Raw genomic sequence first — 15,659 nt, 5'->3', positions numbered from 1 at the left:
GCAGTTGTTTCCATCCTTCAACTCAACAAGGCGCAACACTACCAACGTTCCCGACGTCGTTCGTGACGGTGACCACGCTATTTCTTTCCTGCTCGTCATCGTCATCGTCGGTGCTCCCCATCTTTTCTATTCCCCAAAATGTCTGTAAAGCCCGGAAGTGTTGCGACACACATTCCTACATCTCTTCCTTCTTTTGCACAGACATTTAACTCGAGCTCATTGAGCTCTTATGGACCCGATGATAATTCTCTCCCTCCTATTCACGATTTTAGTCGCGTCGAGCGCCAGTCGATTCTTTCGCGACATCGCAGCGACGAGGACGCATCAAGAGCAGGAAGAAAACGGACTCATGCTGAAGCTTCTTCCAGTAGAAACGAGGATAATCAACTGGCTTCAGAGTGAGTACCAGTATGCCGCCCTCTACAAACTTCTGTCTACATTACTCATATCCTTATTAAATTCCCAGCCGCGATTCTCCCAGTTTGACCCGAGTGAAGGAGGAACCTGAACAAGACATGCTAGCTTCGCCGCCTCCGCCTTCCAGTGATAACACTAACAGCAATATCCATGACACTTCCGGTGCACCTCCTCCGTCTTCTATCAATGCACCGAAAAGCAAAAAACGTCGAGTTACTATTAGTGGTGCTCCTGCACTTAATACTGACGTTAGGATCGCTGCTGATCAGACCAACTCAACTCCCATATCTCCTGTTGTGATAGGTTTTACCGTACAACGTGATAATCCTTCTGAGGTTGAGCAGATTCGATCAATGCTCACGGTCAAGCAACAACAACAGGCCCTCATTGAACAGCGACGAGGTAGCACCTCGGGTATTATGTCTCCCACTATTGCTGCAGGTCCATCGGCAGCGGCAGGCGAAGGGCACCCCAAAAGTTCCTTGCAAGGCACTCGCTCTGTTCGTCGTAGTCCCAACTCTGGAACTAATAATCGACGACACACTGTCATCATTCAAGCTGGCACGAACAGGCCACTTAGTCCAAATTCTAATATAGTACATACACAAGCACCGCCAGCGTCTGTTGCTTCGCACTCACTCCCTCCCCCGCCTATAAGCTTTGCACGTCGGCGAGCTAATCAAATAGGCGGCGGGAAGAAGAAACCTGCTGACATCATGATCAGTCCTCGGGATGCGCACACACCCGACCAGTTTGCCCCTTCCATTCAAAGCGCCCCTCCCATACCGCATGCCGGTCAGCAAGGCAGTGGATTAGTAGGTAGATTTCCTATGGCGTTGCCCCGGTTACCGTCTGTAATGGGCGATAATGTTCGGCGCACGGTTGGTGGGAACGTCCCACCAACACCCACAAGATTTTCGGCCCAGCGCATGGCCATTTCTCAAGGAGTTTCTCATCCAATAACGGGCATATCTGGACGCTCACCTCCGAATGCTTCCGTTCCCATTTCCTCTACATTGGTTCCGTCTACCCCAAGTGCACTTCATAACCCTGGTTATACTGGCGAGAAGTCAGCCTTTCTGGCTCCATTTGAGTCGTTTTACGATGCTTTGAACGATTCTAAACAGCTCAAAACATGGCTCAGCGAGCAGCTACAGAGGTCCAAGGTCTTAATACAAAATCTGACCCAACAACAGGACAAACTTCATGAAACAGTGGATAGTTTAGTGGAAAAGAAAGTAGCTGGGATGAGGACTGAAATTGTTGGTCTTAATAGGCGAGTCGAGGAATTAGAGGATGCCCTTCGTGTCGCTACCTCGAGCCGGCGACCAAGTATCGAGGGCCCTGCCTCCGGTAATAAAGGCAAGCAAACTGTGAGAAATGGTAATCTTTTGGGGACAAGTATAACTGAAGGTTATACTTTCCCTCCCATTGCTACCATCGATCGAGAACGTCTCCGGTCCGAATCTTCTGAACACCGGATGTCTCCAGGATGGACACACGATAAGGATTCTCGGGATACCCAGGATTCTGAACATGGCTCGCCGGTTTTATACGAATCACGGCGGCTTTCTCTTTCTTCTTCTCGGCTCGAACCTCGCGCTCAGTCCATGGAGAGTGTCGTCCGTCCGTTTGCTTCTCCTTCTTTGCCTTTTCGGGAAGTTCCCTCTGTCTCGCATCCTCCACCGACCAGTAGCAAACTACCTCGAGGGGGCCGTCCATTAGGTCCCGGTCGACATCATTCAAGTCCTCGTCTACCTGGGCCCGTTCAAGATTCGTTGGTGATGTCCTCGCCTAGGCGGGAAGAAAGTCGGAGGAGTTCTATCGTTGATGGTTCGATAGACGATCGAGAATCATAAACGGTATGCAGAAGATTTCTTTGATTCGATGCTTGCTTATTCATACTGTGGCTCTTGGACTATACTCCGTTTACGCCTGGACACTTATCACCGTCCAATTCTTGTTGGCTCTATATTACAATCCTTTCATGATCTTGTTTTTTTCTTCTTACTTTTCCTCGTTCTTTTCTTTGGTCTTTTTGGGTTGACTTGGGGATCATGGAGCCCGTCAGTCTGTCCTTACTGATTCTGGCGCGCCTAAATTTTTTGTTCTATCTTTTTCGTTTCAATTGCGCTGCCTCTCCGTTAAGATGTACTCTTTTTAAATCAATTTACGCTCCTTCCTACGTTCTATGACATGTACTTTAGCATCACAATTGTACACTTTCCCTCATTACATTTTTTACGCATATCCAGCGGTTGCAGTTCGAACATCGCATGGTCATTTGAGTTTGTAGTCAACTGTGTAAGTGCACAGGTCACGAATCCTCCGAATCAACGTTTTGTTCTTGCTTGGATCTGCAGAAATCTCAAGTAAAGTTTTTCGGTATTTTTCAGTGGCTGAACTTTGAACAAAGGACACCCGAGAAACACATGGTCATTGATATAAAACACTTTTCTCTGCACTTCTATACCGCCATATCCTCCTTTGAAATCCCGAACTTTTGTATGTAACCTCTGCGGAATATTTCCCAAAACCCACGGATGTATGATTTCAACTTTTAGGATACAACTGTATTCCTCAGATCATTTCCAGATCATTTCTCCCCGCAAGCAGCCCTCTGGAGATAGGACGTCCAGTGTCCTCCGGCCAAGACGCCCCGAAAAGAAGGGGAACTTTGTAGGTACTGTGAAATTTCATTGAGTATGTATGCGGCACTGAATATATGTAAGCGCATCCGCTAAAGCCTGCCAATGTTCAAATTCAAAGTTCAGCCACAATTTTTAGTAAACGTTTGTCTGTTCAATAGCTCGGATTAGCTTTGTATGCATCTGAATTCACATCTTTGGTTTGGTTGAAAGATCACGCGAGAAGGGCGTCGAAGATCGAGCATACGGTCCTAGTACGATGGGTGTAGAAAATAGATAAGGCTGAAGTACTTTGGTTACGAACGTTGAGAATCATTCTCCAATTCTTCAAGGCTCCATTTTGGACGGGGATTGATCGTGTACTCGTCGTAATCGCCTGCTAGAAAACGATGCATGGATGCCCAACCAACCATTGCTGCATTGTCTGACAGGAAGGAAGTTCATCAATGCGATTTGAGTATTGAAATCGACATTAAAGCGGCACATACCAGTACACAGTTGTATCGGCGGAAACACTGTCTCCACTGACGAATTGGTTGGTGAAACAGTAACGCATGCCCGTAACCTAAAAGTGTAAACAGGTTTATGGCAGTCAAGGTATGGCCTTCAACACAACTTACCTCTCACGAAGTAAGGCGTTGCTTGCGACTCCTCCACTGACAACAAGATGGTTAATCTTGATTCCTTGTTTTTCGCAATCTCCCAAAGCAAGTTTGAGCTTCTCTTCCAATTGAATGAACGCTGCATTCTGAAATATACGAGCTACAGCAAGTTTATTGGCTGATGTGAAACTTTCAATTCCACCGTTGAGAGCAAGTAACCGGTCAACATGAGAGTGGACAGCAGAGTAAGAGAACGCGAGTCTGCCGGGCATAACAGGAGTGAACGGAATGAAGATATCTGGGAGGATACCTTTTTCCGGCCGAAGACAGAATTTTTCGAGAGCAGATCCTGGGCTCATATTTGCCCATTCGATTTGGAGTATACGAGATACTTTGTCAATCGTTCGGCCAATGGACTCGTCGAGTGTTGTTGCCATGATGCGAAAGGACTTCACGGACTTGGCAAGCACAATTTGTGTATGGCCACCAGAAACAAGAAGAGTAAGATATGGAAATCGGGGATAAGCAGGATTTATTTCGCCATTGGGCTTGTGCGTAGGCGTGGTGAGTAGCGCTGTAAGCGCATGAGCTTGCTAGCACTAGAACGTAAGGTTTGATTGTTTATGGCAGATGGGTACCCTTGAGGCATACCATATGGTGAACGCCGACTAGAGGTTTGTCGAACACTGCAGCGAGCGTCTTGGCTGCATTGAGTGTTGTCGATAGGCAGACACCCATCCCAGGACCCCTTGTGAAGGCAATTCCATGGACATTCGATATGTCAATTTTGGCCTCCGTCAAAGCTCTCTTAGCTGCTATTGGCTTTGAAAAATTTCAATATACATATTGAACAGAGGACGCATACGACGAACCAAGTTGGCCTGATGTGCCATCACTGCAGCACCGGGGTTTATTCCTCCAAATCTCTCCACACTAAGAAGTCAAGGAGTGTACGTGAGAAGATTATTTGAACAAAACTTACAGGTCATTTTGGCGAATAACAACGTTTGAGAGGATTTGACGGTCTGAAGTAACAACAGCTACACAGGTATCATCGGCGGAAGATTCAAAGGCAAGAACAGTGAAGAGACGATTGAGCCTTCTAGAAAGATGAGCGGTTTTTCGGAATGGAAATGAACGGAAGGAAGTGAGCATGAGCCTAGAGTCAAAGCTGTCTCGATCTCCCAGAAATGGCAAAATCACGTGAGCTGACTGTGACATTTAGGCCGGGGTGACAATTATTTTCTGCGGAACGACAACGACTATGCTAGGTCTCCGGCTGCTTCCGTTTACTCGTCCGCTAACGAGAGCTTATGCTCCCAAATGGCCTCGACCAAAACCTGGGACATCGGAGCGTCCACCGTACCGTGCACCAGATCCCTTAATAAACAATCCATCTGCTATAGTAACTGCTCTTCCCGAGGAAGATTTGACCTTCATTCATCGACCCCCACCAACAGCTCCTTCACCGATATCATTCACAACCAACCCCGTATCGCCTCTCCTGAGGTCTCCTTCTTCATCTACCTCTTCCGCCTTGCCTCCTCTTATACGACCATCAGCGGACAAGACTCCTCCACCGCGACTGTCTACTGAACAAATTGTCGAAATCCGTCGTCTTCGTTCACTCGACCCGGTGAAGTGGACTCGTGGTCGGCTGGCGAAGAAATTCGACTGCACACAGCAGTTTGTTGCACTGGTTGCTGCTACGAAGAAGTCTACGCGGACAAAACTGATTCAGAAAAGAAATGAAGAGCACGAGGCAAACAGAAGGAAGTGGAGCGAAAAGAGGTCGCTAGTCGTCGCCATTAGCCAAAAACGTCGGCAATACTGGTGACATTTTATTCACAAAATTGATATCTGGTTCGTGTACAATCGTATCTTTCGATATCTCGCGCCTCGGAAGGTAGCTTTTCCGTGTATCGTACTCATTATCGTCTCCTTCTCCAGGGCCTAATTCACACAATATCTGGATATACCACTAGTAAAGCCTTGTGATACAATACGGAGTAGTTTATAATCCTCGAAATCAGGAGTCCCTGTGTGTTTTGATCCTCATTTTCCCGAAACTAGTTCAAACAAGATGGTATGAGGTCCTTTGACAAGCTAATTCGCCAATTACCCCTCCGTTATTTGTGTTCATGCCTGGATTGTTTCACATGCGACTCCGCACTACCGCTCTCGCTAATCCCAATTTCAGAATAGTCGAACGGGAATTTACCGAGCACCGAGAGCATTTATATCGTGTAAGACACTGCTAAGAGAACGCATCCCTGTTCTTCAATCCGACCATGTCTGTCTCTGTAATGAGCCCTGCTGTTCCTGCCCCTATTTCGTTCTATACTAGTATTCCTCCCCATATCACTGAAACCGACCATGTACAACGCAGCTTAGTGCAGCTTCGCACCAAGTCTAAGGGCTTGGAACAGTACATCTTCCTCAATGGCCTCAAAGAACGAGATCCTAGTTTGTTCTACCAAATTTTGCTTTCGAACATGATGGAAATTATCCCCATCCTATACACTCCAACGGCAAGTTTTTTTTTCGTCCGTGAATCTCTCGGAATATTTATGATTTCCATATCACACTAGGTCGGAGATGCATGCTCATTCTATTCTCATATCTGGCGTCATCCAGAAGGACTGTATATTTCCATTAAACATAAAGGGCACATTCGCCAAATACTGAGGGCACATCCTGCTGGAGCCAAGATATCTGTTGTCACAGATGGTATACGACTTGCTTTGGGAGAGGCTTCTATTCTCACTCCAATATACCATAGGCTCTCGTATCCTCGGGCTTGGCGACCTTGGAGCAAACGGTCTGCCAGTGCGTTGTTTCCCACTCTGCCTTTGTAGTGGAGTGTAACTAGTATCTGCCTTTGGCTCAGATTAGCATTGGCAAATTGTAGGCCTTACAATTTTTCATATGTGCTCTGCATATAGATTGAATATCATCGCATAGGGATCTCTACGTTGCTGGTGCAGGTATCCGGCCTTCCTCTACACTTCCTATTTGCCTCGATGTCGGAACCAACACCAAGAAATTTATTGAAGATCCTCTCTACATAGGCGTACGACAAACAAGACCCGTGGGCTCAGAGGCAAGGTTATATCTGACAATTCTTCGTTTACTCACTCGTACTGCTCTTTACACTTCGGACAGATGGATGAATTCATGGAGGAATTCATGTCCGCCATGTCTGAGGTGTTCCCGGAGCTTGTCGTCCAGTTTGAGGATTTTTCAACCGAAAACGCGTTCAAGTATCTGGACCTCTTCAGATCCCGATACAGGGTCTTTAATGACGATGTGAGTCTTTTTCCAAGTCGGGGTACTCTGATGTTTAATTTGAAACCTATCGTCTCTGACTGACCCTTTCCTCGCACTTGCATGGGAATATTTATCATCTTTTCAGATTCAGGGAACAGGCAAGGAAACAGGTTTTCGGTATCAAGTAGACTCGGACTAACTCGTGGCTTTCATTTTACAGGCGCAGTCGTTCTCTCAGGCTTTCTCAATGCTGCTCGCATTTCCTCCGCAGCTAGCGGTCTTCCTTTGTCCGAGCATAGAATCCTCTTTTTTGGCGCAGGTTCTTCAGGCATTGGCGTGGCGAAGCAGCTCGTGTCATTTTTCACCGAATTGGGCCTGAGCGTAGATGAAGCTAAAAAACAGATCTATGTACCTACGTTCTGCCTATGCTATTGGCTATCCACTGATGCCGTGTGCATGCAGACTGTCGACTCCAAAGGCCTGATAACAGCTGACCGTGAAGGGCTTCAAGAACACAAGAAATGTATACTCACAAATTCTGACCAAACATGGGTTCTAACCCTCCATTCTTGCAGTTTTTGCTCGCACGGACTACCAAGGCCCTGCTTTGACCAGCCTGGTTGATATCGTCAATCATGTCAAACCAACCGCGTTATTGGGTTTAAGCACGATTGGCGTAAGCAAATGAAAAGTTCTTTGCCTGAGTCTTAATCTTCACATTGTTATCTCCATCCCATCCGCAGGGTGCATTCACGGAAGAAGTCGTAAAAGCCATGGCTGCCACGAATAATCGGCCAATCATTTTCCCTCTTTCGAACCCAGTATCGAAATGCGAACTTAGTTTTCAGGACGCTATAAACTGGTATGTGTTTTCGCACATGATAGAAGATCTCTTTTTCTTACAGCATGTGCGATAGGACCAATGGTCGAGTTGTTTTCGCGTCTGGTAGTCCATACAACCCTGTTATCTACGAAGGAACTACGTATGAAGCTGGACAGGGCAACAATATGTATATGTTCCCTGGGATTGGTTTAGGTGTTATTCTATCGAAAGCCAAACACATCACGGATGCTATGGTGGAAAAGGCTGCCATTGCCTTGTCCTCCTCGCTCAATGAAGAAGAGAATAGTCGCGAATTAGTTTACCCTAGGCTGGACCGGATCCGGGATATCAGCGCCCAAGTCGCGCTTGTTGTAGCAAGAGAAGCGCAAAAAGAGGTACGTATTCGACTCATGATCAAGACATGTCTTGAATAATGCTGTATGACTTTTAAAGGGCATAGATAACAACATTGTCCTCCGTAGCTTGAACGACAACGAGGCGCTGAAACACATCAAAGGTAAAATGTGGTAAGTCCTGGGTCCAACTCAATGTTATAAGTCGAGCATCGTTTCATGCTGTTGTTTTAGGAAGCCTTACTATGAGAGTCATCTCAAGCTCGGTTTACGAAGACTCTGAAACTCGAATAGATTTTCAGATCCATACGATGATACCGTGACAATGCGATTTTTAATGGGGAGTAAAAGATATAAAGTGACTAGTAAGATGATTATTCGATGAACGGATGCAAGAAGAATCATGCATTGGTGATGTTGATGGATGAGTGGAATCTGGATCATACAGTTGCATGGATTTGTTGTAAAATATATATACAGTATGTTATAAGGAGCGCATGGAACAAGGAAGAGAAGATGTGTGAGGATGCAAGTAGATAATAATGCCTGAGAATATAGGTAGATACGGACCGAATGCCTTGCGATTGAGAAGTTATTATATGAGCATTTAGAAAGGCAGTTTCATGGGCAAGAGGAGGGGCCAAAAAATACACGTGCATAGAATGGCGATGGCGTTGAATTACGAGCAAGTAGCGAGAGACACCAGATTAGTAGAAGACATACGTCTTTTCATGGAGCCTCTTCATCGGAGTCAGGTGTTATAGGAATCCCACTTCCTGCCTCAAAAAACACAACCTTGAGTTTCCTCAACCAGTCCCTTCTCCTCAAAGATAACATGCCCTGACCGGGACCTTCATCAACGTATCTGGACAGTTTAGTGAGGTATTCCTCGCATTCAGAAAGCGTTGGGATGGAGTTATCTGAGATGGGCGGTGGGGGAGGTATAGGGGCTTCGATCACGGTTTGCATATGCACTTCAGGCTGGAGATGCATGCCCTGCTCATATGGAGTGGGGGGGTTGTGTTCTACCTCTGCATGCACAGAACTATGTTGATGATCATAAGAATTGTTGTGGCTGACCTGATTCTGAGGCTGAGACAAGTTCGAGGCAGAATACTCGGACTGGTACGAGTGGAGCCCCACCGTCGAGCTCGCATTCTGATCAGAACCGTTAGGAGCGCTATGGTCGACAGTAGTGGTGTAGGTGAAGGTCGTCTGATGCGAGTTCGTAGGATAATGCGCTTGGACTTGCTCCTGATGGTGTTGGTGAGAGTCTCGTGTTTGCGATTCTTCGATCATGTTTTGGGCGTGGTGAACATGGTTTTGATTATGCGACATGAGGGAGTCCGGAACTGGCTGGGTGTGACCATGCTCCAATGGAGATTGTGAATGTTCATAAGGGGATTGTAGTTCCACCGTGGCTACGGATAGCCCGGACACGGATCGACGGTGTTGTCGAGAATAATGTTCAGGTAATGGTTCAGTTGGCGTTGGGGGTTGCGATGCGGTTGAGGTCGAGGACCACTGCGCAATACCGTAAATATGGGAACCTGGCACGGGATGTGGACTCATCAAAGACTCGCCACTGGCAGAGGTAGATGATGAATCTGTCGACCAAGGAGGACGGGGAAATGTACTATCGCGAAGGTGAGATAGAGAGGAAGGAGGTTGAGGATAAGGCAAGTCCATTAGATCAGATTCTTCGTCCTCCTCCTCTTCAGAGTCGCTTTCTTCTATGTCTTCAGCCTTCGGATAATTGGATATATACCTGTACTCTTTGGTGGGCAGTTTGCTAGCTAATGCGCTCGCCAACGGAGGCGGTGCTGGAGTTGTACTCGGAAAGCTAAGCCCCATCCCACGGGCGGCCATGGCATTCCTTCCTTGTACGTTCCGCAAGTATCCACCCCAGAAACCATTCTTTATACCGTGGCGATTTTTGAAATTCTCAACCCATCCCGACGAAGCTTTGAACTGCTCGGGTGTTATCCCATGCGATCTAGCGATAGCACGAGCTTTCTCACGAAGACTCGCGTCAGAGAGTGGTCCGTGAAGCGGCGGGGGATTTTGAGGATCAAATGGATAAGTAGAAGGATCGGGAAGACTGGCATAATATTTGTCACTGATTTCGACCAGCCACCGTTGCATCTCGAGTTCAACAGGAGGGAACTTGGACGGACGATGTTTGGCAAGTCGCAAAGGTAGTCCTGTGCCATTCGTCCCACATCCACGCGCATCACCTAGCTCGATATTCAGCCATTTTTCCTTGTGCTTTAAAATTTTGCTGATGGTACTCCTCTCCACACCGTACTGCCTAGCGATGAGCTCCTGTTTTTCGTTGGGATGTGCAAGATGATACTCGCAAATGGCCTTGCGATCGACATTGAAAAGACGTTGTTTACGTTGCTTTGGTTTTGCGTAAGGACGAGAAATTACTGGATTAGAAGGTGGTTGAGAACTGCTGGATGGTAAAAGTGAATTAGGCTGTGGCCCAGGAAGATGAAATCCATAGGCAGAAGGAGAAATGGCCGAGGAGGCGGGAGACATAGACATTTGATACTGCGGCTGTTGCTGCTGGATTAACCTTTGGCTACGGTGGCTATGGCTCGATATAGAGCTCAAAGCAGGCGAAGCAGATAATTGACGGGTAAGCTCTGAGGAAACTGAAGACGTGGAAGGTATGGAATCTGGCGTAGGCGGATAGGCCGAATTAAAACGAGGGGTTTGTGATCGGCTTGTTGACTGCATGCTTGGAATTTAGGAACGTTCATACGGCAAGGATGAATGGAAGTCGAAACTAACCGTGACACCAGTATTCATCGCTGCTGCTGCCTTTCTCTGACCACGGGTCATAATCCGGTTTGGTACACTAGGTCCTACGCTCGATTCGTGCTGACTTTCAGGAAAACTGTACGCAGATGGCGAAGATGCATTAGTGGATGAAGACATGGATGGCGCTGGCGACGGGTAATTTCCGTGCCCAGCGACAACAGTTCGGTAATTTTGATGACTGGAGCTACCAGCTAATTGTAGATAATTATCTGTGAATTTAGCATCATCATCCGTGCTTCTATGCGCGTACGACATGACGCCTAGAAGTCCGACAATGTGCTAGGTGAGAGATATTATCCGTTTAGCAGCAGCAATGAGCGGATGTAGAAGCTGGACCAGATAAGCAGGTGCGCAGCTGTGCGTGTCGCAACCACGGATGAAGAGGAACAGGAGAAGAAAATAAACGTCGGTGAAGATAAAGTGAAATGTCACACTCTGTGACTTTTCGAATTTCGTTACGACCAGCTCTGAGTTTATACATCGATCATTGTCAACTCAATTTTAGGCTCACTAGACACCTGTGCCCGGAAAGCCTCCATAATGCCTTCAACCCCATTTCATTTCATCAATGCCTGCTTTACAGATGAGTAGGATACAATTCGTGGAAGTTCTGTGAAGTGTATGTATCTGTATGTATCCTACTATTACTTTTGCAGAACGCGTCCACCTGACGCTTCGCTTTATCAGGGCTTTGTCTGAAACCCTCCAATTTCCGCCGAAGCAAAGCTACAATCCCACGTTCCCTGTAGGCAACTATTGTCGCCTTCAGTCTTCTATCATTTCCAAAAAAAATGGGGGCGCCTTTCATTAAACTTGATGCCAACTGAATCCACGTCCGCCGAGATCCATGATCGAGTCGTAAGGAATAACGACGGTTTGACGGCGGTTTCGGATCTCCCCAAACACTGTTGGAATTCTCTTGATTCCGACTACCATCATAGGCTGTCCGCCTCTGTCTGCAACGTACTCCTGCTCAAAATCCAAAGATTAAAATCGTATCCTGCCAAATCTTTCCTTAAAGTCTTCCGACTGTGAAACTACGCGGTATATATGACATTGTGGCCTTCTGCCTTGATCTATGTGCCCTGACAAAACTGGCGCACGAGCTTAAGGCCCTGAGAAGATCAGTTCAGTATAGAGGCCCTCGATTAAAGCTTGCGGGAATTGTCGAACCTTATACTAGTGTTTCCTGTTTAGCAGCGCGCTCTACGGCCTTGCTATGCTATCTAGATCTCTCGATGAATCAATATCATCAACATGCCCTCTCCTCCTTGCATGATTGATAAGCTTTTTTCTTATGTCCGAGTGTCTGTGTATGCAACATATGTAGCACTTGCGAAGATCCCTTCTATCTTCGAATTTTATGTTGTCGAAACGTTCGCGGGAAGGTCAAGTGATATGCAGATGGATCTTATCGCATGGTCCCAGCTGTACAGTATTCTTCTAATATTCTATGCCAACCTGGGCAGAAGGTTTATCAATATGCGTTACACGCGTGTCAAGCTCAGGAATGTTAACGAGTTGCGTTTTGTTTCGATTGTCGATTTTCCTCCTTCAAGTTGTACATAATATGTACTTACCATCCAGCTCATAGATCCACAGGATGCCGCATGCCAGCTATGCACTTAGTCCCTTCACATGCCGCAGTACATACCGCTCTTGAGCTCGAGGGTCGAATTCGAACATGAAGGATTCTCAATCTAGCCTGAGGACTCAAACTCAGAGCTCGAATTTCACAAAAAGGCCCCTATTCTAGCTAAAATTGTGGCGCGTTTCGATCACATGAGCGTGATTGAAAGGCTAGGCTTAGCCGGCTCATTCAACATTTTGTCCTTAAAACAGGTAGAACTTGGGTGGGTTAAACTGATTGAACAGCTGTGAGCAGTCCTCGGGACCAGTACCAGTAGATAGGCAACTGCTTTGATTATGTTTGACAATTCTGGGGGTCATATATACTTAGTCTGACCTTTCGAATCGAATATCTGCATGTTCTAGATTCGAAATGAAGTTGATGGAACATTTGGAAGCTTCGTATAATATGAGGAGGAGGAGGAGTAACCGATGATGAAGCCTAAGTAAAGACTCAACTCTCAAGTTTGCACGAGTGTTATACATTAGGTTCAAAAGTGTATCCAAGTTGACAAAAATTGACGCTAGCAGGGATAAGCAGGCCCCGTTCGCTGGCTCTCAGACATGCACCTCTTTCGAGTCCAAGTCAAGACAGTGAGAGACAGTGTCAAGAATTGTTCAATTTGTCACCGCGATAAATCTCAGTTTCAGTATTACGCAAAACTGCCGTTCTACTCACTGATTAAGTTCACTCTCCTTTAAGATTCTCCTTTATTTTTGGTATATATGAGCTCAATTTTATTTACAACTAAGTTAAATCTGCATATCACATTCTGCACGACATCATCATGTTTTTTACCAATGCTCTATCCCTTTTCCTGCCAATCTCTGCTTCTCTTGTTACCCCCATCACTTGCCTTGCTATCGAATCAATATCCCAAAGAGACAATAACCCCAGGAGCTCCCAAACACAACTAGCCAGCGGCTCAGCGATAGGATATGGCAAAATCAGCAACAGCTTGTCTTGGCAAGCCAGCGGTGAGTCCTCAGCTATCGGTAGACGCACAGATCCACACTCAATGCGCACTCCAGGCCCGTTGTATAGCGGTTGCAGTTTGAGCGGTGTAAAGATTTCCGACTGTTATCAGCTCACTCTTTCGAGCGTCGCCACTCAAAATCTGGAAGATTACGGTTCATCCACCCCGCGTCAACGCACTGAGTTTCTGACTGCAAGTGCAGCAGCAGGAACAACGCACAAGTATCAGTGGAGTTACTTGTAAGGCGGAGCCTTCTGAATCACAACAGTTCTCTTACATTCAAACAGCCTCAAGTCGCCTGTAGGGACAAGCACCCACTTTTTCCATCTCATGCAACTTTTCTCTCGGGACGACGGAGGCCCGATCATCACGCTCGACGCAATCAACGGAGTCATTGCGATCAAAGACAACTACCGAGACTGCTCGAAGACAGGTTGCCCCACTATACCTCTGAGCACCTTTACCGATAAGACCACGATTCATACTGTCGCAGTTACATACGGCGCAAGTAACGGAAGCTTCAAATATGTTATCACGGATAGTGCTACCTCGAATGTGCTGTTGAGCTATAGTGCAAGCGGAAACATGGGTGGTAACGCTTCGTAAGTCGTCTTTGTCTGACAAACTCAGCAGATCAGCTCAACATTCATGTGACAGTATCAAATTCGGTACCTATCGACTTGCTGCTAGCAACATGAAGAGCTCACTGTCAGTACTTTCTCGTTCCGCACGTCGTCCAAAGATGATTAATTTCCTAATAGCGCTGCCGTGGGTGATTTCAAAGTCTTAGCATGACAAATTATCTATGCTTTGTATGCGTCAATGAACTTGCATATATATTTGCTTTGAATTTAACTCGTTGTGAACTTGAACGCCATCTTCGTATACCATATCAAAAAAATTTGCAGAATAAAATTGATCTGGAGGCGTAAGCAGGGTACAACTCTCTATAGTCTGTCAATCAGATACTACCGGTACATTGTTATATTACTCACATTGATCTGCTTGCATTACCATTTAAAACTTACACCGACTTTTGACAATAATGTTCTCCCATTGCGATACAAACACTCTATCACTTCTTCTCATATATCGCCGCCGTTTGCGCCTGCGGTTGCTCAGTAATAGCTTGATGAAACCTTCCGTCCTTGTCTCTCTGATAATTCCTGCTCATGAACTCCATCTTGATGTCATTTTCCTTGGGATGTTTTCTCGTACGAGTTATTTGAGAGCCCTCGGGTCCTGGATCTGTGTCCTTGAGACAGCCTGAAAAGGAGTCAATACAATAAGAAATTTGATGAGGTGAAATACTACGGATATGAGTAAAAAAACTTACAACAGCCACCACACAGATACGCTAATCCCATGCTCACATCTCCCATGTCCAGAAAATATTGCTTGATTGGAGGATATCGTACAAAACAACAGAGAAGCGTAGAATGCTGCTGAATGACGTAATGTAATTCGAACGTAAATGCCATGGCCCATTTCGAGGCGACATTGCCGGCCGCAAAAATAAGAAGTGCGACCTCATGTACGCTCCAATAATAATAGAGCATTTCGTTGTCACCGAATACATACAAGATACACTGTGGGGAAGAACACGTTTTGGCACCTCCAAAATCCATCCATTATCCGTAGATTTTTACCAAAAATTGACTGATTTTGGGATGTCGAAAAGTTTGTATATTTCTCATATAGCTGGATATAGAATATGAAGTTCATATTGTGCAGTTATTCTGAATTATCTACCAATAATATTGAGGATATAATAATGACTTTGTGCCTCACAATTTGTTAATATTTTTGGCTGCTCGAAATTTGAAATAATTGTAACATAACCTACCAGTGAACATGAGGAACATAGTCCGAGCTTATTTGAAACAATCATACAATATTCTCCCATAGATAATTTAAAATTTTTGCGAGATATTCACTTAACAAAAAACATGAGGTTTTTCAAAATAACCTCGCCGAGGTTATGCATACCCGATGTTGGGACATCGAGACGTCAAGACGTCGTTGATATCGGGACATTGAGACACCGGAACGTCGTCGATGTCGAGACGTCCAAACATAGAAACGTCACTGGTGGTCGGGATATCAAGACG

General features: G+C 46.0%; 6 protein-coding genes across 6 annotated transcripts; 4 read left to right on the top strand and 2 right to left on the bottom strand.

The window, feature by feature from the left end:
• Positions 1 to 138: 138 nt before the first annotated feature.
• Positions 139 to 2,276, top strand: C8R40DRAFT_1071161 (uncharacterized protein; the record flags this gene model as incomplete). Its single annotated transcript, XM_046226312.1, has 2 exons — positions 139 to 398; positions 467 to 2,276. 2 exons carry the CDS (start codon positions 139 to 141, stop codon positions 2,274 to 2,276), a joined length of 2,070 nt encoding a protein of 689 aa, XP_046084289.1.
• A 602-nt stretch (positions 2,277 to 2,878) lies between these two features.
• Positions 2,879 to 4,822, bottom strand: C8R40DRAFT_1198674 (peptidase M22 glycoprotease; the record flags this gene model as incomplete). The annotated part of the gene is made up of 6 exons (XM_046233102.1): positions 2,879 to 3,489; positions 3,554 to 3,630; positions 3,686 to 4,260; positions 4,319 to 4,489; positions 4,540 to 4,600; positions 4,650 to 4,822. 6 exons carry the CDS (start codon positions 4,820 to 4,822, stop codon positions 3,362 to 3,364), a joined length of 1,185 nt encoding a protein of 394 aa, XP_046084288.1. The 3' UTR covers positions 2,879 to 3,361.
• Positions 4,823 to 4,967: 145 nt separating this feature from the next.
• On the top strand, positions 4,968 to 5,504 carry C8R40DRAFT_1014171 (mitochondrial ribosomal protein subunit L20-domain-containing protein; the record flags this gene model as incomplete). Its single annotated transcript, XM_046222905.1, has 1 exon — positions 4,968 to 5,504. A coding segment is annotated over one exon (537 nt), but the record flags the coding sequence as incomplete, so codon positions are not given.
• Positions 5,505 to 5,958: 454 nt separating this feature from the next.
• On the top strand, positions 5,959 to 8,291 carry C8R40DRAFT_1161779 (malate dehydrogenase; the record flags this gene model as incomplete). Its single annotated transcript, XM_046230168.1, has 12 exons — positions 5,959 to 6,198; positions 6,259 to 6,397; positions 6,450 to 6,496; positions 6,558 to 6,574; positions 6,632 to 6,758; positions 6,833 to 6,980; positions 7,158 to 7,345; positions 7,400 to 7,460; positions 7,513 to 7,613; positions 7,681 to 7,799; positions 7,855 to 8,155; positions 8,214 to 8,291. 12 exons carry the CDS (start codon positions 5,959 to 5,961, stop codon positions 8,289 to 8,291), a joined length of 1,566 nt encoding a protein of 521 aa, XP_046084286.1.
• Positions 8,292 to 13,590: 5,299 nt separating this feature from the next.
• Positions 13,591 to 14,154, top strand: C8R40DRAFT_1050780 (uncharacterized protein; the record flags this gene model as incomplete). The annotated part of the gene is made up of 2 exons (XM_046224666.1): positions 13,591 to 13,787; positions 13,836 to 14,154. The coding sequence occupies 2 exons, from the start codon at positions 13,591 to 13,593 to the stop codon at positions 14,152 to 14,154; spliced, it is 516 nt and encodes a 171-aa protein (XP_046084285.1).
• A 78-nt stretch (positions 14,155 to 14,232) lies between these two features.
• Positions 14,233 to 15,137, bottom strand: C8R40DRAFT_1114283 (uncharacterized protein). The gene is made up of 3 exons (XM_046228507.1): positions 14,885 to 15,137; positions 14,544 to 14,814; positions 14,233 to 14,495 (listed from the first exon to the last, which is right to left on the bottom strand). The coding sequence occupies exons 1-2, from the start codon at positions 15,105 to 15,107 to the stop codon at positions 14,624 to 14,626; spliced, it is 414 nt and encodes a 137-aa protein (XP_046084284.1). The 5' UTR covers positions 15,108 to 15,137; the 3' UTR covers positions 14,233 to 14,495; positions 14,544 to 14,623.
• Positions 15,138 to 15,659: the final 522 nt, after the last annotated feature.

This window comes from Lentinula edodes (assembly GCF_021015755.1).
Source record: "Lentinula edodes strain Le(Bin) 0899 ss11 chromosome Unknown C8R40scaffold_27, whole genome shotgun sequence".
Lineage (NCBI taxonomy): Eukaryota > Fungi > Basidiomycota > Agaricomycetes > Agaricales > Omphalotaceae > Lentinula > Lentinula edodes.
The sequence above is the reverse complement of the archived record's forward strand: the minus strand, read 5'-3'. Positions and strand labels throughout refer to the sequence as shown.

Coding starts and splice junctions, on each gene's coding strand:
- C8R40DRAFT_1114283 (XM_046228507.1), bottom strand. CDS start 15,107: ATGCTCTATTATTATTGGAGCGTACATGAGGTCGCACTTCTTATTTTT. Junction 14,815..14,884: donor GTATCTGTGTGGTGGCTGTT/GTAAGTTTTTTT, acceptor ACTCCTTTTCAG/GCTGTCTCAAGGACACAGAT.